This window comes from Cannabis sativa, chromosome 7, assembly GCF_029168945.1.
Source record: "Cannabis sativa cultivar Pink pepper isolate KNU-18-1 chromosome 7, ASM2916894v1, whole genome shotgun sequence".
In the NCBI taxonomy this organism is placed as follows: domain Eukaryota; kingdom Viridiplantae; phylum Streptophyta; class Magnoliopsida; order Rosales; family Cannabaceae; genus Cannabis; species Cannabis sativa.
The window spans coordinates 11,494,095-11,512,209 of record NC_083607.1 but is presented as its reverse complement, the minus strand read 5'-3'; the positions used below and the strand labels follow the sequence as shown (position 1 = coordinate 11,512,209).

At 28.1% G+C, this 18,115-nt stretch overlaps 1 protein-coding gene across 4 annotated transcripts in view; it reads right to left on the bottom strand.

The window, feature by feature from the left end:
* LOC115697794 (probable LRR receptor-like serine/threonine-protein kinase At1g29720) overlaps nt 1-17,882 on the bottom strand; it is a 47,142-nt gene extending 29,260 nt beyond the window's left edge. The window contains exons 1-13 of one of the 4 annotated variants that reach the window (XM_030624919.2): nt 17,551-17,880; nt 12,260-12,389; nt 12,022-12,093; nt 11,504-11,575; nt 11,340-11,411; nt 9,574-9,645; nt 9,405-9,476; nt 6,791-6,862; nt 6,621-6,695; nt 6,445-6,528; nt 6,299-6,373; nt 2,881-2,946; nt 2,667-2,738 (exon numbers count right to left, since the gene is read on the bottom strand). In XM_030624919.2, the coding sequence (XP_030480779.1) occupies nt 2,667-2,738; nt 2,881-2,946; nt 6,299-6,373; nt 6,445-6,528; nt 6,621-6,695; nt 6,791-6,862; nt 9,405-9,476; nt 9,574-9,645; nt 11,340-11,411; nt 11,504-11,575; nt 12,022-12,093; nt 12,260-12,389; nt 17,551-17,659 (1,043 nt within the window). In that variant the 5' untranslated portion in view covers nt 17,660-17,880. Of the gene's footprint in view, nt 1-2,666; nt 2,739-2,880; nt 2,947-6,298; nt 6,374-6,444; nt 6,529-6,620; nt 6,696-6,790; nt 6,863-9,404; nt 9,477-9,573; nt 9,646-11,335; nt 11,412-11,503; nt 11,576-12,021; nt 12,094-12,259; nt 12,390-17,550 lie in introns of those variants that run through there. The other 3 variants (XM_061101835.1, XM_061101834.1, XM_030624920.2) reach the window with 3 other exon arrangements.
* Between the last annotated feature and the right edge of the window lie 233 nt (nt 17,883-18,115).

Below are 18,115 nucleotides of genomic sequence, written 5' to 3'. Positions count from 1 at the left end.
CTAATTTATAATGTAATCCAATAAAATTATTAAATCATTGAAAAATATACAGGTAAAAAATATACGTGTATATACGACAGTGTATATGAATATATATGTATATATATGAAAAGAATCATTTTAATGCATAAAAAATATTATAATTAATGAATAAAGGCAATCCTTATAATAAGATATACTAAAATGATTAAAATAATAAATTCTTTCGATTGGCATTAACAAACCAAAACACACATATATATACATCAAAACTCAAAATAAATCAAGACAGAGATAAAAACGGTTTTGATCCAAATTCTTACACATATATTAAATGAAAGATAAAGCATATAAGATCGATATGTAGAGCGAAATAATAAAGACATATCGAGCATAAATGTGAACGAAGAAACATATTGTGATACCTCTAGCCATTGATATTTGAGCATCAATCACAGAAAATGAGAGGAGCTCTCTCTACTCTTTTATATAGAATTTACTGTTCATACAAAAAATGAGTGAGGAGCTCGGAGACCGAGACCCTATATTTATAGGTAAAATACTCTGTCAGTCTTTGTGCCACATTAATTGTCATAATATTTTGACAATTAATTTGAGAATTAATCTAAGAAATGAATGATATGATAAATTGAAAACAGACTATATTTAGAATATTCATACTTATCACATATTTATTTGTGATCAAATATAATCATTGAGATAATGCAAAATCAATTTGAATGATTTTGTACAAATATAAGAATATTCTAATATTACTGGAAATTGAAAGACCAAAACTAGGTATAATCAAGTTGTATTAGAAGAAAAAGGTACTAAAAAAGTTCAAGATGGACAAGGCAAATGATGTTACAACCCTTCTAGCTATTCACTTAAAAATCTCAAACTCAATGTCCACAAACATAGAAAGATAGAAAGGCTATGGGAAAGGTACCCATACTAACATTGTTGGCAACCTAATGTATTCTATGGTATGTACTAGACCAGTTCTATTACATGCCTTAAGTGTTGTTAGTAGGTACATAGCTAATCTTGGAGAGGATTATTGGAAAGCTCCAAAACAAATTCTAAGATATGTAGTCCAAGGGAGATTTGGGACTTATTTTTTTGAATAAAATTAGGTCAACAAGCTGAAGTCTATGGCTATGTTGATAATGATTATTCAACCAATATTATAGACATGACGAAATCACTCACTGGTTTTTTGTTCTCTGTGTGTGGAAACACAGTGAGTTGGAAGTCTAATATATAGAAAGTAGTTGTTCCCTAAACTACTGAAGCTGAGTACATGACAACAGCAAAAGCATTCAAAGAAGCTCTTTGGTTGAAGGACTTAACTTAAGAGATTGACTTCAAGGCAGAAAGTGTAGATATTTTTTGTGATAATCAAAGTGTTTTGAATTTAATTAAGAATCCTAAGTTGCATGAAAGGTCAAAACATAAAGACATCAAGTTCCATTTTATAAGAGACATTATTGAAAAGGGTCAAGTTTAAGCCAAAAGAGTTAGCTCTGAAGACAATATTGTTGATATGCTAACTGTGTGACCCTATAGAAGTTTAAACATTGTCTCAACTATTTCAAGTTGTCCTAGTAACTAATCATTGAGATTTGTTGTGTGATTCAGTTACTAGGACATATTTAATCACATGTCATGTTGACATGTCTTATTCGTTAGTAGTTACATCTGAGAATTAGTTAATTAAATAGATGGCGTTTGGTAACACTTTTTTAACCAGTTTTCTGTTTTTAAAAGTAAAAAAGTAAAAATATTTTTCAAAAACATGTTCTATAAAACTATTTTTACTTTTCAATTTTATAATTAGAAATCAAAATTTTAAAAACAAAAAAAAATCACTTTCAATATTTTTTTAAACAGTTTTTTTTTCTTAATCAATCTTTTAGATTACGACCAGACCCGGATCCAAATCCCCTCCCCACGGCCCTGGCGCTGAACCCGACTTCTGACTTGAACCCGAATCTGACCCCGGACCTAGACCCGACTTAAATAAAATCAAAAAGTAAGAATAAAAATGAACTTTACAGAACACACTTTTGTTTTCTGTTTTTAAAATTGAAAAACAAAAGTGGTTACAGAATGCATTTTTGTTTTTCAAAAATAAATTTTTTAAAAACAAAAATTGTACTTTCATTTTGTGATTAAAAAATTAAAAAACAAAAGTGCTACCAAACGGCACCTTAGTTTTTAGTTTTTTCTGTTATAACTTTCTTTCTCTCATTTTTTACTTGTAAGAGGTCTATATAAACCTCTCCTCTATTCTATTCTATTATTAGAATTACTTACTATAATTTTATGTATATTGGAGGTTGTATAAGGAACTCATGTATTTGATCATGAGATTCCTAGGTGTGAAATTGAATGTAATGAAAGCATGTCTCTCTTAGTTTTGTAGGTAATTCGAATTGGTGTGTTTCACCATTGGAGGGTTGTCCATGGATATCGAAGTTCAGTATCAAGGTCCCATTATTTGTCTACAGTACTATTGAATAAAATTTAGGTTGTCTTTTATCTTTGGTTCATTTTGTTTATAGTTTATTAGTCCCAATTGTTTTTGTTGCCAATTGTGATCATACATATTTTTGTTGCCAAGTGTGCCGATTGTACAACATAAACAAAATAAAACAATGCATCCAAAATTAGGAACATACATATTGTCATTCTTGGAATTGAAGCGGAATGTCTCAGGCACGCTTCCATTAAGCTTGTTACCCCCTAAAAATCTGATAACTAGATCAAGTTATTTTCATTCTACTATATCTAAAAGCTGACAAAACTAAAAACTTAATAATTAACAAAGTAGAATTTTCATTTCAAATGTTCAATATAAAATATCATATGTACATTATACATATAGATGCTTACATATGTTCTGTTGTGTAGGATTGGGCAGTGTTCAGTCCTCCTACCAAATTATTAAAGCTCAAGTCTCTGATGAGAGATATTACAAAAAGACATAACAATGAATAAGAAATTGTTGCATTAGGTTGTCTTAATGCACTATTATGCCAAACTATAGTAGAAGATATATAATTTTGGGTAAATGGCGGCAAAACCCCCAATACTTTGGTTTTAGTTTCACTAAACCCCCACAACCCAAACTTCTGCGGGTAAACCCCCAAAACCACTATTCTGTTAGCAAAAACACACTTCCGTCGAAATTTGGCTGTTAATTGCCAGGTTGGACTGGACCGAGAACACGTGGCACAATTTTATTCGTCCACATAAAAAATTATTTAAAAAAATAAAAAAATTAATTATTTTAAAAATAAAAAAATAAAAAAATATTTTTCTTTTTTTTTCTTTTTTCTTTTTTCCTTTCTTTCTTTTTCTTTTTCTTCTTCTTTTTTCTTTTTTCTTTTTCTTTCTTTTCGTTTGTTTTTCTTTTTCAGCTCCATCACCCTTCTTCTCTCTCTCTCGAATAGTTGCAGGTGGGCCGCCGCAGTTGCCGAGGACCACCAAGCCAGCTCCGTTGCCGTTGCCGAGGACCACCAAGTCAGCACCGTCGTCGTCGCCGTTGCAGACCGACCCAGGTGCAGCCACCGAGAACCGCCGCGGACAGATCGATCTCAGCCCCAATCGATCTCAGCGCCGATCGATCTCAGCCACGGTTGATCTCCTCTCTCTCTCTCTCTTCCTCTCTTTCCCGATCTCCTCTCTTTCTCTATATATTTAGGGTTTTAAAATAATAATTTTGGGGTTGATTTCGTATATACGTATATATATATATATACATGTGTGTGTATTTGTTGGATTTAGATTTGTTTGAATTGGTTTGGGCCTTGTTTTGTTATTGTTTTTTTTTTTCTGTGATTTGAATGGTGGTGGTGGTAACAGTGTGATTGAGGAAGAAGATGAGGAAGAAGATGATTTTTTTGGGTTTAGTTTTGAATGTGATTTTTCTGGTTTTAGTTTTGGGAAGAACTTGATTTTTTCTGAGCTTATTATTTCAGGTAAAAGAAGAAGAGAATGGTGGTGATGGCTGGGAAGAAAGGGAATGGTGGTGGGTGGTGGAAGGAAGGAAGATGGTGGTGATGGGGATGGCTGTGGTGGGTGGTGGCTGGAAAGGTTACTGTGATAAAGAAAAAGAAAGAAAGGAAAAAAAGAAAAAGAAAGAAAGGAAAAAAAAAGAAAAAGAAAATTATTATTTTTTTTTTATAATTATTTTTTTTAAAATTTCAAATTAATTTTATTTTAATTTTTTAATTTTTTTTAAATAATTTTTTACGTGGACGAATAAAATTGTGCCACGTGTTCTCGGTCCAGTCCAACCTGGCAATTAACAGCTAAATTTCGACGGAAGTGTGTTTTTGCTAACAGAATAGTGGTTTTGGGGGTTTACCCGCAGAAATTTGAGTTGTGGGGGTTTAGTGAAACTAAAACCAAAGTATTGGGGGTTTTGCCGCCATTTACCCTATAATTTTATATATGAAGTATGGTTATCTTCCGTGTGCTGTTTAATGCACTTGTGCATATACAGTGTGTGATACAGTGATAGAGTTAATTATTTGAATTAAATATAACTAAAATTAGCAAACATGAATGATAAAAATTGGGTGAGATTGTTATGTACAAGTTGTAATTAAATTTTGAAATGAATTTTTCGAGTTCAGTTGTGAAAAGTTATCTTTTAATTATTATAATTGAAGTTGATTTACTAAGAAAATATGATAATCTAACAGAAATGATTAGTTTAATAATTTTTTTTGTTATTTTCGTTAAACTTAATATTTAGAACTAACACCGTTACAAATAATAAAACAAAACATAATAATAATAATAATAATAATAATAATAATAATAAATAATAATGAAATATTAGGTTTTAGTCTGTCTTAACCTAATTCATCATGTGACTTTTCTAGTTCGATATAGTCTCCTATATCTCTGTCACAAACCTATTCCTCCAATAAAACCAGCTACATAGTTAGATTTTTCTTTGATTTTTAGTGATTTACATGCTATTTTCCTAATGTTATATGTTTATTTCTGAAAAAGAAACAACAAACCTAGCTACTTTAGTAATTTTTTTTTACAATCTCTAGATTGAGGAAGAAGATTTCAATGAGAAGAGAAAATAGTTAACTAATCTTTAATTTTATAATTGTTATTACATTTTAAACTATTTTTTAATTTAATTTTTCAATTTTTTTTTTACAAAATTATTAAATAACTTGAACTAATTTTGGATTGACACATACACTTAATGATATTGAAATTAAGATTGAGTGTAAAATTACTTCTAATTAGAGGTGGTTCTAACTATTTTTTATTAGTTAAGATTGTGTGTTTAATAATTTTAAAATATAATAAGTTTTGTTACAAATATTTTAATTATTTAAACGTTTAATAAAATTAATTGCTAAAAGATTTTAACAAGTATCAAATTGAATAAAATTAATTAATAATTATTATTAATTTAATTTTAAATATAATTAATTTTAATTAAGTTTTCTTTGTTGTTCAATGGAACACTTCATGATTTCTTCGAAGTCAAGAGGGGGATTAGACAAGGTGATCCGATATCTCCCTTACTTTTTTATGCAATTATTAAAATTTTATTATGGATTTAAGGTTGCGAATAGGAATGCACATTTTCCTCATGGGGATGGGCCCCGCGGGGACTCGCCCCTAATGGGGTGGGGATTCCCCATCTAAATGGAGAACGGGGATCAAATTTTGTCCCCGAATGTTAAACGGGGCGGGGACGGGGATGACACTCCCCGCCCCGACGGGGACCCGTTTAATTTATTAATTATTTTTTTATTAATATTTTATATTTTAGATATGCGTTTGTATTTTTTTTAGTATATTAATATTATTTTACAATTTTTGAAGTTGTGTTTTTGTATAATAATTACTATATTGAATAGTAAATAATATGTAATATTTTATCTTTTATGTAATTTAATAATTTTATACATTTAAATTTTTAAAATAAATTTTATTTTACAATAGGGGATTCCCCGCCTAGTCCCCGATAGGGAATAAGCGGGAATGGGGATTAAAATCCTTAACGGGGATGGGGACGAGGAGAGCACTCCCCGCTAATTCCCCGTCCGGTGTGCATCCCTAGTTGCGAAGTTACTAATCTTTCACTATTTCAATCTGGTCATTTTTTAAAAGGAAAGGATATTGAAAATTTTCTCAAGGGAATTGTGTTAAATAAATAAATAAAATGTCTTTGCTTGTCGTTGAATATCTCGTTTAATTAATACTAAATAATTTTATTATTTCAAAGCAATTAATTAATCAAAGGAAAAGAGTTTTGATTAAAACTTACAACATCTTTAATCCTGTAATCATATTCACGATTGTATTTGGGATAATTCCAGTTAAATTCACATTTCTGAGCACCCTGAAAATAAAAATCAGGTTATATCAACAATTGAAAAGTAAAAGAGATATCTCAAGAGACATGTTTCTTACAATACACTATGATCAGGACTATTCTTGATGTTAATTTTTAGAGTAGATAAGTCAGACTTTTCACCAGCCATATCAGTGATCCTCCTAAAAGATGTATTTAAAACACCATTAATTAGATAAAGTCACATGCATGGTGAAAAATAAGTATCTGTTTAATTAATATGTTTATTACGTACAGATCAGTCAAATTGTTTAAATTTTGAAAAATGGAAGCAGGGATAGGTCCTTCTAGTCCAGTTGCATATAGTTCCCTTCATTAATGATAATATGTAATTGTGTAAAGATATATATCAAAATAGGTAAAATTAATGTAATAAAAGGTTAGAAAGATTGAAGGGAAAATTACAGCCTCTTAAGTTGAGTGAAGTTTTGAATGAATTCTGGTATAGGGCCTTCAAAACTATTATCGCTTAGCCTACTGCATACATATATATCTTTATATATTAAAAGTGTCTATCTAACGGCATTTCTTGGTTTAACAGAATATACCTTAAAAATAAAAGAATATTCTGTTAAATTTAACGATGTTAATAGGTTTGATCTACCGTTAACAAATAAACCCAATAATTAAACCAAAAAATTAAACAATCTTTTTTTAAATTAAAAAAAAATTCACATATTTCACCCTTAAATAAATAAATAAATCTCTAAAATATATATTAAACGAATTAAGCTAAAAACATGGAGAATTAGAAACAAATAAACTAGATCAAAAGATAATTTAATACGTTCAAAACATGGATGAGGGCGGTCTTCACCAAAAACTGGCCAAGTTAGGCGACCCTGTCTCTTGGCTTATGGTGGTCTTGGTCTTCACCAATTTTCCATCCAAATAAACCTTTTGTTTCTATGTACATTTTTCTTGAGATCGATGCAGTTGGTGAAAGGTTTTGTCATTAAGTGGTTCATTTTTTGAAACTATTTTTCAATTTGGTGAATATGAGATTGGGCTTGGCATTTTTAAATATGGATGAGATTATGAAGAAGAAGAAGATATCCAGTTTGAGGTTTCTTTCGGTAATCAAAGTGTACTACGATAGCATCGAAACTCCAATTTTATATTTATTTTATATTCTTTTGGTCAGATTTATGAAAAACAAACTACACAACCGAAGCCAAGACAAGATTGTGCAGATTTTGCGGGATTCATTACAAAATATATCATCAAAAATTAAAAATTTAAATTCCATTTCAAAAAAAAATATATGTATATTATCTAACTAAAAAAAATTAAACATATTGCATTTAACATCACTTAATTAAAAAAACTAATTATACGTGCATTGCACGTAACATTAACCTAATACTAATTTAATAGTGTATATTAATAAAATTAAGGGGAATTACCCCATATACTATCTTTTAATTTTTTTTTTTCAAATTTATAGTTTGGGTTTCTAACCGTATATCCCCATAATTGGTTTGTATGGAATCAATCTTTCCACCCTTCTCTCTCTCACTTTATTATTAAAAAGATTCAATAATTATTATTTATTCTTTATTATTCTTTTTTTTTTTTTTGCATCATATTTTTCATTATTCTATGAAAACTATATATACACATTTTATTTTAAGAAATATCCTCTACAGATATTTTTTTAAAAAAACTAAATTATAGGCAGGCTATAAATTTAGATCTTTAGATCTTAACTTTCACGATGTACTTATTTTTTTTTTCAGTTTTTTTCAAATTTTATTTCCACATTGGCAAAATGAAAAATTACAAAAAAAAAATCTTAAATAAATAAATAGTACTATATTCTCTAGAAGTGTGTGTTTTTTTCCATAACAGAAAATTGTAACCACTTCAAAAAAAAAAAATATATATTATTGTTAAATATCTCTGCATACTATCATTATTAATTTCATATCATATTTCACACTTGCTTCCCCATTCAAAAAGACCTATCTTTCGATCTTGCTAATTTCTTCCCCATAAATTATCGGACTTGCTCGAAGATCTTCAGGTACTCTTTTAATTTTCTTGTTATTATTCTTAATTTGAGCCACCATAGACTTGATAATTTTTTTTAGTTTATTTGTGTATTTATGCGATTTTTTTTTTTTTATGAATTACTCTTTTTAAAAATAAATATGTTTATATAAATTTAAATTTAAACTCTATATAAAATAATACATTTTTTTTTTCTAGAAACATAAAGCTATAGACTAATTTCATTAACAACCATCAATATAAAATTTAAACTCTATATTAAAAAATACATTTTTTTTTCTAGAAACATAAAGCTACATACTAATTTCATTAACAATCATCAATATAAATATTTAAATATGAATAAATCAGAACAATTCAAAATCAGAACAAATAAATATTCAAACATTTCAATAAATTCATAAACAAATAATCATAAAGCTACATACTAATTTCATTAACAATCATCAATATAAATATTTAAATATGAATAAATCAGAACAATTCAAAATCAGAACAAATAAATATTCAAACATTTCAATAAATTCATAAACAAATAATCATAAAGCTACATACTAATTTCATTAACAATCATCAATATAAATATTTAAATATGAATAAATCAGAACAATTCAAAATCAGAACAAATAAATATTTAAACATTTCAATAAATTCATAAACAAATAAATCAAAACAATTCAAAATCTCAAATCAAGAAAATTAAAAGTTTAGATTTATAATCTTTATTAATATGAAAAACTAATTAAATAGATCTATCTACCATTGTTGTTGTCGTTACTTAGTTACTGAATTCTTAAACAAAAACCACTAGAACTTATATAAAACTAATATTTACGTGGCTCGCCACGTAACTCTCTTCTAGTATATATATATATATATATATATATATATGACAAAAGAAATAACAACAAGTTATAGTTTTATATATCCATCTTCAAACAACACCATCCAAAAATATGTACAAAAAGATTATTATTATTAAGAAGAAGAAACATGTGAACCATACAGATCCAATAAATTTGTCAGATTTCCAAGTGTATTTGGCAGCCTTCCCACAAACTTATTTGAAGAAAAGAACCTGATCAAATAAATATATACACATTTTTTAACTCAACAAATTGTATTTAATGATAAATGAAAACCGAAACGAATGATATATATATATAATTACATACAAGTGAGTTAGGTTGGTTAGCTTCCCAAGCTCCTCAGGAATACTACCAGAAAGATTGTTCGCTTCAAAACTTCTGCATTTACATTAAGTTTAAGTCAGCAACTAAAGTATTAAATAGTAGCTAGGGATCTCACTTTTATTTCTATGTTTTTCTATTTTTGGCAAATAAGAAAATTATGACTCGTTTTCTGTTTATGAAACACTTCTCGTGTTACAGTTACTATAAACAAATTTAAAGAGAAATTTGAATTCTATACTTGATTTAGTTATTTAATTAAAATTATTTTTTTAAGCTTTATCAAAAATATGTTTATATACAAAATATTTGAGTGAAATTTTTTTTTTAACCAATGAAATAACTCAAGCCCATATAATGTAAAAATATAAATTTTTTTAATTAAATAAAAAAATTAAACATAAAAAATTAAATTTTTCTAATACTACCCAGAACACATATCTTTATATATTAAAAGTGTCTATTTAACGGTATTTTTTTATTTTATATTTCTTGGTTTAACAGAATATACTTAAAAATAAAAGAATATTCTGTTAAATTTAACGATTATGTTTGATCTCCCGTTAACAAATAAACCCAATAATTAAACCCAAAAAAATTAAACAATCTTTTAAATATTAATAATCTCTTTTTAAATTAAAAAAATCATCTTAGCCACATATCTCTCTAACAAACCTATCTTGGGAGAATATTAATAATTTTTTTTATTTATTTTTAAAAAAGAAAAATATAGATAAAATGTCTAGAAAAGATAATATAAATGTGAGACTGTATATGAGTTGTCCCTTCTGTAATTACCTAGAAAAGATAAAATGTATAGATAAATATATATATATATATATGTGAGACTGTATATGTAAGAGAATTTAATTCAAAAAAAATAATATAAATAATTACAGAAGGGGCAACTCATTGCTATCGGGTTAGAAGAAGATTGATGGGGCAACTCATTGCTATCGGGTTAGAAGAAGATTGATTGTGTTGGCTTAGAGATTTTTGAGCTTGGGCTTAAAAAAATAAAAAGAAGATGAAATGGGCTCTAATTAGTATTTACCTTATATGTTTGTGCTTATTTTTAGTTTTATTTTTAATTTTACCACCAAGAGGAGAAGGTTGAAAAATATTAGATTATGAAAATATTATTGGTGCTTATTAGTAAGTGCAAGTTTATAAATATATAATTGTGTAGCTATTATTATTAGATATGAAATCAGATAATAGAACTCTTTTCTATTAGAAGATTAATGTACATTTTACTATTAATAATATACATTATTATAATACAACTATGTTTTACTTACTAAATATACTGACAAATCATTCAAATAATTATACTATTTTAATTATTAATTAAAATAAAACACTAAAATATTAAATAAAACTAACACTACGTTGCTTGGCACGTAACAATCACATGGTGTATATTATAGTTCTAGAAAGCAATCTACCGGTTTTAATTTTTTTTTTATAATGTATGATGCCGAAAATAGAGTATACAATTGATTAAACAAGTAACAACTTTTTTTTATTGGTCATGTACACCTTAATTGTTATTTCGAATTTTTAAAAATTTGTATGATACTTGCTATAGTTATAATATGTACGTATCGTTACATTTGAAGATAAATAACAACCGTACTTTAAAATTCTCCTGTTAAAATAACAAGCTCGTTAAAGAGATTAAATCATAATTAAAAAACATAAAATTATATTTGTTTATAAAAGTAAGATGTGAAATTAATCAAACCTACAAGTAGTTAAGATTTGGAAAATCTCCCCACTCTTTTGGAATTTTCCCGGATAAGCAATTGGCAGTAAGAGAACTGTGCAAGAATTTGTCAGTGAGCTTCGAAAAGGAAAGCAAAAGCATAAAAAATCAAATTTATAATAAAATCAAATATATATTGATACTGACATGGACTTCAAGCTCTTCATATTACTCCATATCGGTGGAAGAGAACCGTGAAAAAAGTTACGCGTGAAATCACTAAAAATTCCAAAACAATAATAAAAAAAAATAGAACCCAATAAGTTACGAGAGGTTCATCATTAACAACTACATATCAATTTCTAAAATTACTTTAATTAAGTTAAAATATGTGCGAGAGCTTATTGAAATAAGTTAGAATAGGAAATATTTAAATGAAAAACGTCTAATAATAGCATTAATGGAGTAATTTATCAATTTATATAAATTGGATAAAATAAGTGATGTAAATGTAAAATATAATTCATTTTATTAAAGATGTACTCTAATAAAAGTATACCAAATAATAATGCAAATATGTCACATAATAAAAATATCTAAATTTAAATTATACAAAATTTATATCATCATAAATGTCATATTTTTATATTTACTATTATGAACAATTAGTGGATTTGCATAACATATATAGTATCTAGCTAGTGAAAAATAAAATAAACACTTACACCGTATCAAGATATGTAAGATTCACAAGTTCAGAAGGAAGCCTGCCTCCCAAATTGAGGTCTTTCAAGCGTCTATATATCAATCAAAAGAATTGATCAATAATGTTATACATTGATACATATTTATAAATATATATATATATATATTTATATATCAATGAAATATATAGAGCTAATATTTTTCTTTACAACTTTCTTAGCAACCAATACAAAGAAAAAAATAAAAAATTATACGTACAACTGGTTAATGTGACAGTAGTTGTCACTACAATTTCCACAGGTAATATTAGGAAAGGACCGAGAGTCACAAGACAAGGTTAGATTTCGTTGTGCCTTCATTGTCACTCCCATTTGTTGGAGAGTTCGTACTGCAAAATTATTTGTAGGACTAAATTAAACACTCTTGTTAACGTTGCTTGGACATGTTGGTACGAATATATGACATTAAATATGAGTTTGTTAACAAAATTACAATGAACGTGAAAGGTGTTCTTTTCATAAAACAAAAAAACAAAACAAAACAAAAAACGTGAAGGGTGTTAGCATGAAAATGCTTGCCATTGACAAAATTGGATTACAATAAGAAATAAACTGGGAATAATCAAGTGATAATTATTTCATTTTATCTAATTGGACCAATAATTTGTTCATTTTATGTAATTTGGACTAAAAATTTGCCAATGTCCTTGACTCATTTTTATTATATATATCTTACAAGAAATTCAATACCACATAATAAGGAGGTGACTGATCTTTACAAGTGATTAGAGATTTTATATTATACTTGCACTATGTAATATGCTCTTTGGTAATACTCTAATATCAATTAGGTGCCCATGTATATTACATGACTTTTGTGTGGTGATTGGTTCAAGTTCCGTAAGCCTAGTATAGGCATGCCACATCAGCTTAATGGTAGTTAATACCATTGCTCTCAAACACAACTCCTATATGTACGAAGCTATATATAAGGAAGTCGAGGGTTAAGACACCAGAATTGGATGACACAACATATAAAACTGATCTCTCTTTCTAAAACAAGGCTCTTGGAGCAAAAGTCGAGGTGAAGAACTGATTTGTATCATTGGTGCCATATATTATTAATCTTTGTAATACAAACTCTATAATTACATATCAAAATAAGCAATAAAGATGCCAAAGCCATCAATGATTGTTTTTCCTAGAGGAGTAAATGTTGGACACCATATTTATTGATCGAATCTTGTAAAACTAAGTGTTTATTTTTGTCAATTTTAAGTTTTAATCTTTGTTGAAATTTATTCATTTTTAATTTTGTGTATGTATTAAAATTGTTCTATCATTATTATTTGTATTTTAGATCACAACAAATGGTATCAGAGCTAAAATGATTGTGGATTCAAGAATGACATTCAAAGTTTAAAGATTTATCAAGAATGAATTCTAAAAAGTTTGAAGTTGAGAAGTTTATTGGGGAGAATGATTTCAGTCCACGGAGGATTGAAATGAAGGTTCTACTGGTGCAACAAGGGTTACCCGAAGCCAATGATGTTGGAAAACTTGTGAGCCTGACTAAAGGAAAGAAGAAGAATGAATATATTGAAACCATGGCTCTCACATTGCCATATTATTGAGTCTTAAGGATGAAGTGCTTTGACAAGCTGTAGATGAAGAAATTGCTAGTGCATTATGGCAGGAACTGAGATCAATCTACTTCAAGAAGACCTTGGAAAACAATCTGTACTTGAAGAAGAGATTGCATACTCTTAGAATAGAAGAAAATAAGGAACCCAGAAAGCACATGGATGAATTCAATAAAGTCATCCTAAAATTGAAGAACATTGCTGTTGTGATTGAAGAAGAAGACCAAGAAATTATTTTACTCAACTCTTTGGCTAAATCCTATGAGCACTTTTTTGATACAATGCTATATGACAAAGAAATTTTGACTATGTCAGAAATTAAGGCAACACTAAATTCAAAAGAGACTCAAAAGAAATATACAGAGGAAGAACTGATAAAATATGTTCAACAGGCCATGAGAGCTCCAACAACAAGAACAAAGTACATTATGACAATCAAAATGGGAACGGGAATCGAGGCCATGGAGGAAATAGATCAAAATCAAGGTCTAAGAATGGTAAATTATGCAATTACTATAAAAGAGATAACACTAACAAGGATGGATGTTATTTTCTGATGCACAAACAGAATAGGGAAAAGAATAAGGATAAGAATGACAAAGGAGAGAGGTGAATCCAGCATTATCTCTGATGGTTATGAATCTACTGATGTTTTAATTGCATATAGTGTAGATCAAACAAGTCAAGAATGGATCTTGCACTCAGGGTGCACATTTCATATGCATTCTGATAAGAACCTATTCAGTCAATTTGAAGAAAAGACGTGTGTAACTATATTGCTTGGTGAAAAAAAGGCTTATAAAGTTCAAGGAACTGGGTCTGTAATCATTAAAATACATGGCAACATTTAGAGTTCACTCACCAATGGAAAGTACATTCCTGAACTAGAAAGAAATTTACTTTCTATTGGTACACTAACTACTAATGGTTTTACAGGTAAGATTGATGATAGCTTGTTTAAAACTCATGAAAGGGTCCCTAGTTATCATGAAGGGTGAATTTCGAAATGACTTATACTATACTTGCTATCAATCACTTGTGTTGAATCTCTACAATATCAAATGTTGTAACATCAGGTTTAAACTGTACAAAGGCTCAAGATTAGGCAAGCTCATAGCACCAAAGTTGTGGTCATATCAGTGAAAGGAGAATGTATGAGCTAGAAAATCAAGGAGTTTTGAAAGAAAGCTAGTGGTCAACTTTTTTTGGTGAGAAATGTGTATTTGCTAAAAGCTACATAAAAACATAAAAAAGTTCAACATAAGTATACACACTTCTAGTGAAACGCTAGCTTATATTCATTTTGATTTGTAAGGCCCATCTAGAATCTAGACACTTGGAGGAGCTATTTATTTTATACTGGTCTTAGGGTTGGTTAGAACATCTTGATTGAACAAGAGAAAGGTCTTCGGGAGAAGACTTGTGCAAGCCTTACTTCGGGAGAAGTAAGCACTCCCACTTCAAAGACGAAGAGAGTTCGCTGTTTGAAGGTGGTTCTGAAATCAGATTCATAAAGTGCATTACAAAGGATTGCGACAAAGATTTAGAGGGAGTCTAAACTTGTTTAAGTCAATTATTGTTGATACTTTATTAATTAATTTCTTTCTCTGGGCGTTGCCCCGTGGACTAGGAGTGTTCGAAAGAACACTGATACCACGTACAAATCTTTTGTGTCAAGTGATTTTATTTTTTGCAATTATTTTTAATATTCTGCTTGTTCTGGTTTGATTCTGCAAAACTGTTTTCTGCAGTAATAGAATATCATTCTGCTACTGCAGACTATTACAGTCATATATTTATTTTATTTCTGTCATAATTATTGATATTTGCAAAAATTCAATTTTTCAACTTTTATCCAAATAGAAGTTTAAGAAATTAAATAATTATTTTTAGTATCTTAAAAAAAATATTGAAAAACAATTGGATATCGCAATAGTTGCAAATAAAACATCTTAGGAATTTTCCTAGCTAATTTATATATTGATTTTTTGAAACAAAAAATCTTGTATCATTACAAGGTATGGATGGAAAACTCATTTTAACAAACGAGAGAGCAAAAAGTTACAATACTGCATATAAAATTTTAATCTCACAACTAGTATTGTAAGTACGGGTTGAGTTTTTTGACATGACACGAAATTGGTACAAGCATGTAGACATAAAAAATATGAGCTTGGGCACTATATACGATGCTATAAATTGGCACAACATGGAACGAAAAATATGTTCTTAAACACGACACGACACAAAAAGTACGAAAGGCACGACACGTAAGCACAAATAAACTAGCCCAAAAAGCACGACACACGACAAATTTGAAAAATACAGCACACTATATTAAAAAATGTTATAATTTATTAACAATAATAATAAGATATAAATTTATTAATTATAAATAAGTTGATCAAATAATAATAAAACTTACATACAATACTAAATATTACAATTTTATAACTAAAATTATTAAAACATGAAAAACTTAGATTATATATTAATTTATTTATAGGGTGTGATATAAAAATTTGAGTATTTATAAGTAAATATTCAAATTTTAATGATGTTAATAATTTTTTTTATATGATTATCTGTAAAATATTGCTAAAAAATTATATAAATATTACTAAAATTTTAAAATATACATATAATTTAATAATTTATATATATATATATGAAAAAGTAAAATATGAATTTAAGTGGATATGAAAATGGGCTGACCTATTTAAAAATTACTGGATGGTACGAGCAAAGCACGACATGAATCCAGCACGGCATAAAAATATCGGGCTTACCCTTTAAAAATGTTTACATGACACGGCACAACTCATATTTTTCTATGACACTGAACAACATGACTCATTTTTCGAAAAACACAAATAAATACAAATCGGGCCAACACAGTATGCACGAACTTACAGCACTACTCACAACCATGCCAAAATAATAATAATAATAATAATAATAATAATAATAATAATAACCAATCACACCAAAATAATCAAATCCCTTTTAGATCTCATTCTCGATCCCCTATATGTGTTCTGTTTCGGATCAAGATTGGGATGAAAACATATGTGGGAGCTCATTGGTAATATCTGGAATGGTTAAGATCTAAGAAAAAGTAAGAAAAAGAAAGATAAGATGAAGATGGAAGAGGCTTCAAATCTGGAATAGAAGAAAAAAAGAAGAAGGAAGTTGAAACACGTGGGTAGAGAGAGAAAAGTGGCTTTTAGTTATTTTTATTTATTTGATTTTATATATTTTATAACTTTATATTAATATAAAGAATTGTATTTGACATTAGTGGTGTCCAATACTTTCTATAGGTGACGCTCCACGATTGGTTAGTGATATTTTGTAAAAATTATTTTCTTAAGTTATATAAGACTCGATACTTAATTACACTAATAACAGTATGACATGAGAATTGTAGACACCAATAATATATTTTAGCCAATATATATCTAATTTAAACATATTTTTATGTGAATTAAAATAATTTTTGAAAATATCAATTTGTGAACTAATAAGAAATATTTGACACATGTCATTTTGACATGCAATAAAATAGAATCTACCTGAAAGACTACAATTAAGTAATTGTTATATTAAGAAATATTAAAAAAATATTAGTGGTGTCTAGTACTTTATAATGTATTAATATTATTATTAGTATAATTAAGTATCGCGTATCTTATAATTTCATATAATAACTTTTTAAAAGTATAGTAAATCAATCTCAATGAGACATTTAGAAATATTAAGTACCGTTCGCAATAGTAAGAAAAATTATAAAGAAGGGGCAACATCTTAGGGTCATAAGTCATTAATAGCGCTAATTTAAATGAAAATATATCATCTAAAAAAACAGAAAAGCTGTAATAAACATTAATTATATATTTATATGTACCTTCATCGGGGTGCAATGGCAAACTTTGTGGTAATACTCCAAAACAAGTTATAGTCCAGCAAAAGAGGCACCAAAGTAGATACCACCGCGAGATGGAGAAACCAAGCATGATGTTTTGAGTTTCTTTTCTTTCTTTCTGAACTTTTTATTTCAGAGTAGAATATATAGGACTGATATCAGTTTTTATTATATATGACAATGCTTTTGTATGAAAATGCATTTCCCAACTTAAAATGACACTATTTTCAGTTTTGACAAGGTCTACCAATTAAAATTCAAAACTTAGAAAAAGCAGACAAAATAGAAGTGAATAGTGTACTGTGATGAAATTAAGTACAATTTCACTTTCATTTTTATACTAACAAATGGCTGAGCTGATCAACTTGGTGGAAGGGGACCCACTCCAGTCCATGTCCATGCAAGTCGTCTGACAATTTCAGAAAACTACTGTACAATATCTACAAAAGTCCACCTCCATTTATTTCATTCAAACATATTTGTTTATCTGGATTTTGATTAATGTAATGAAATGTAATAAAATCATATTTAAGACAGATAAATGTTA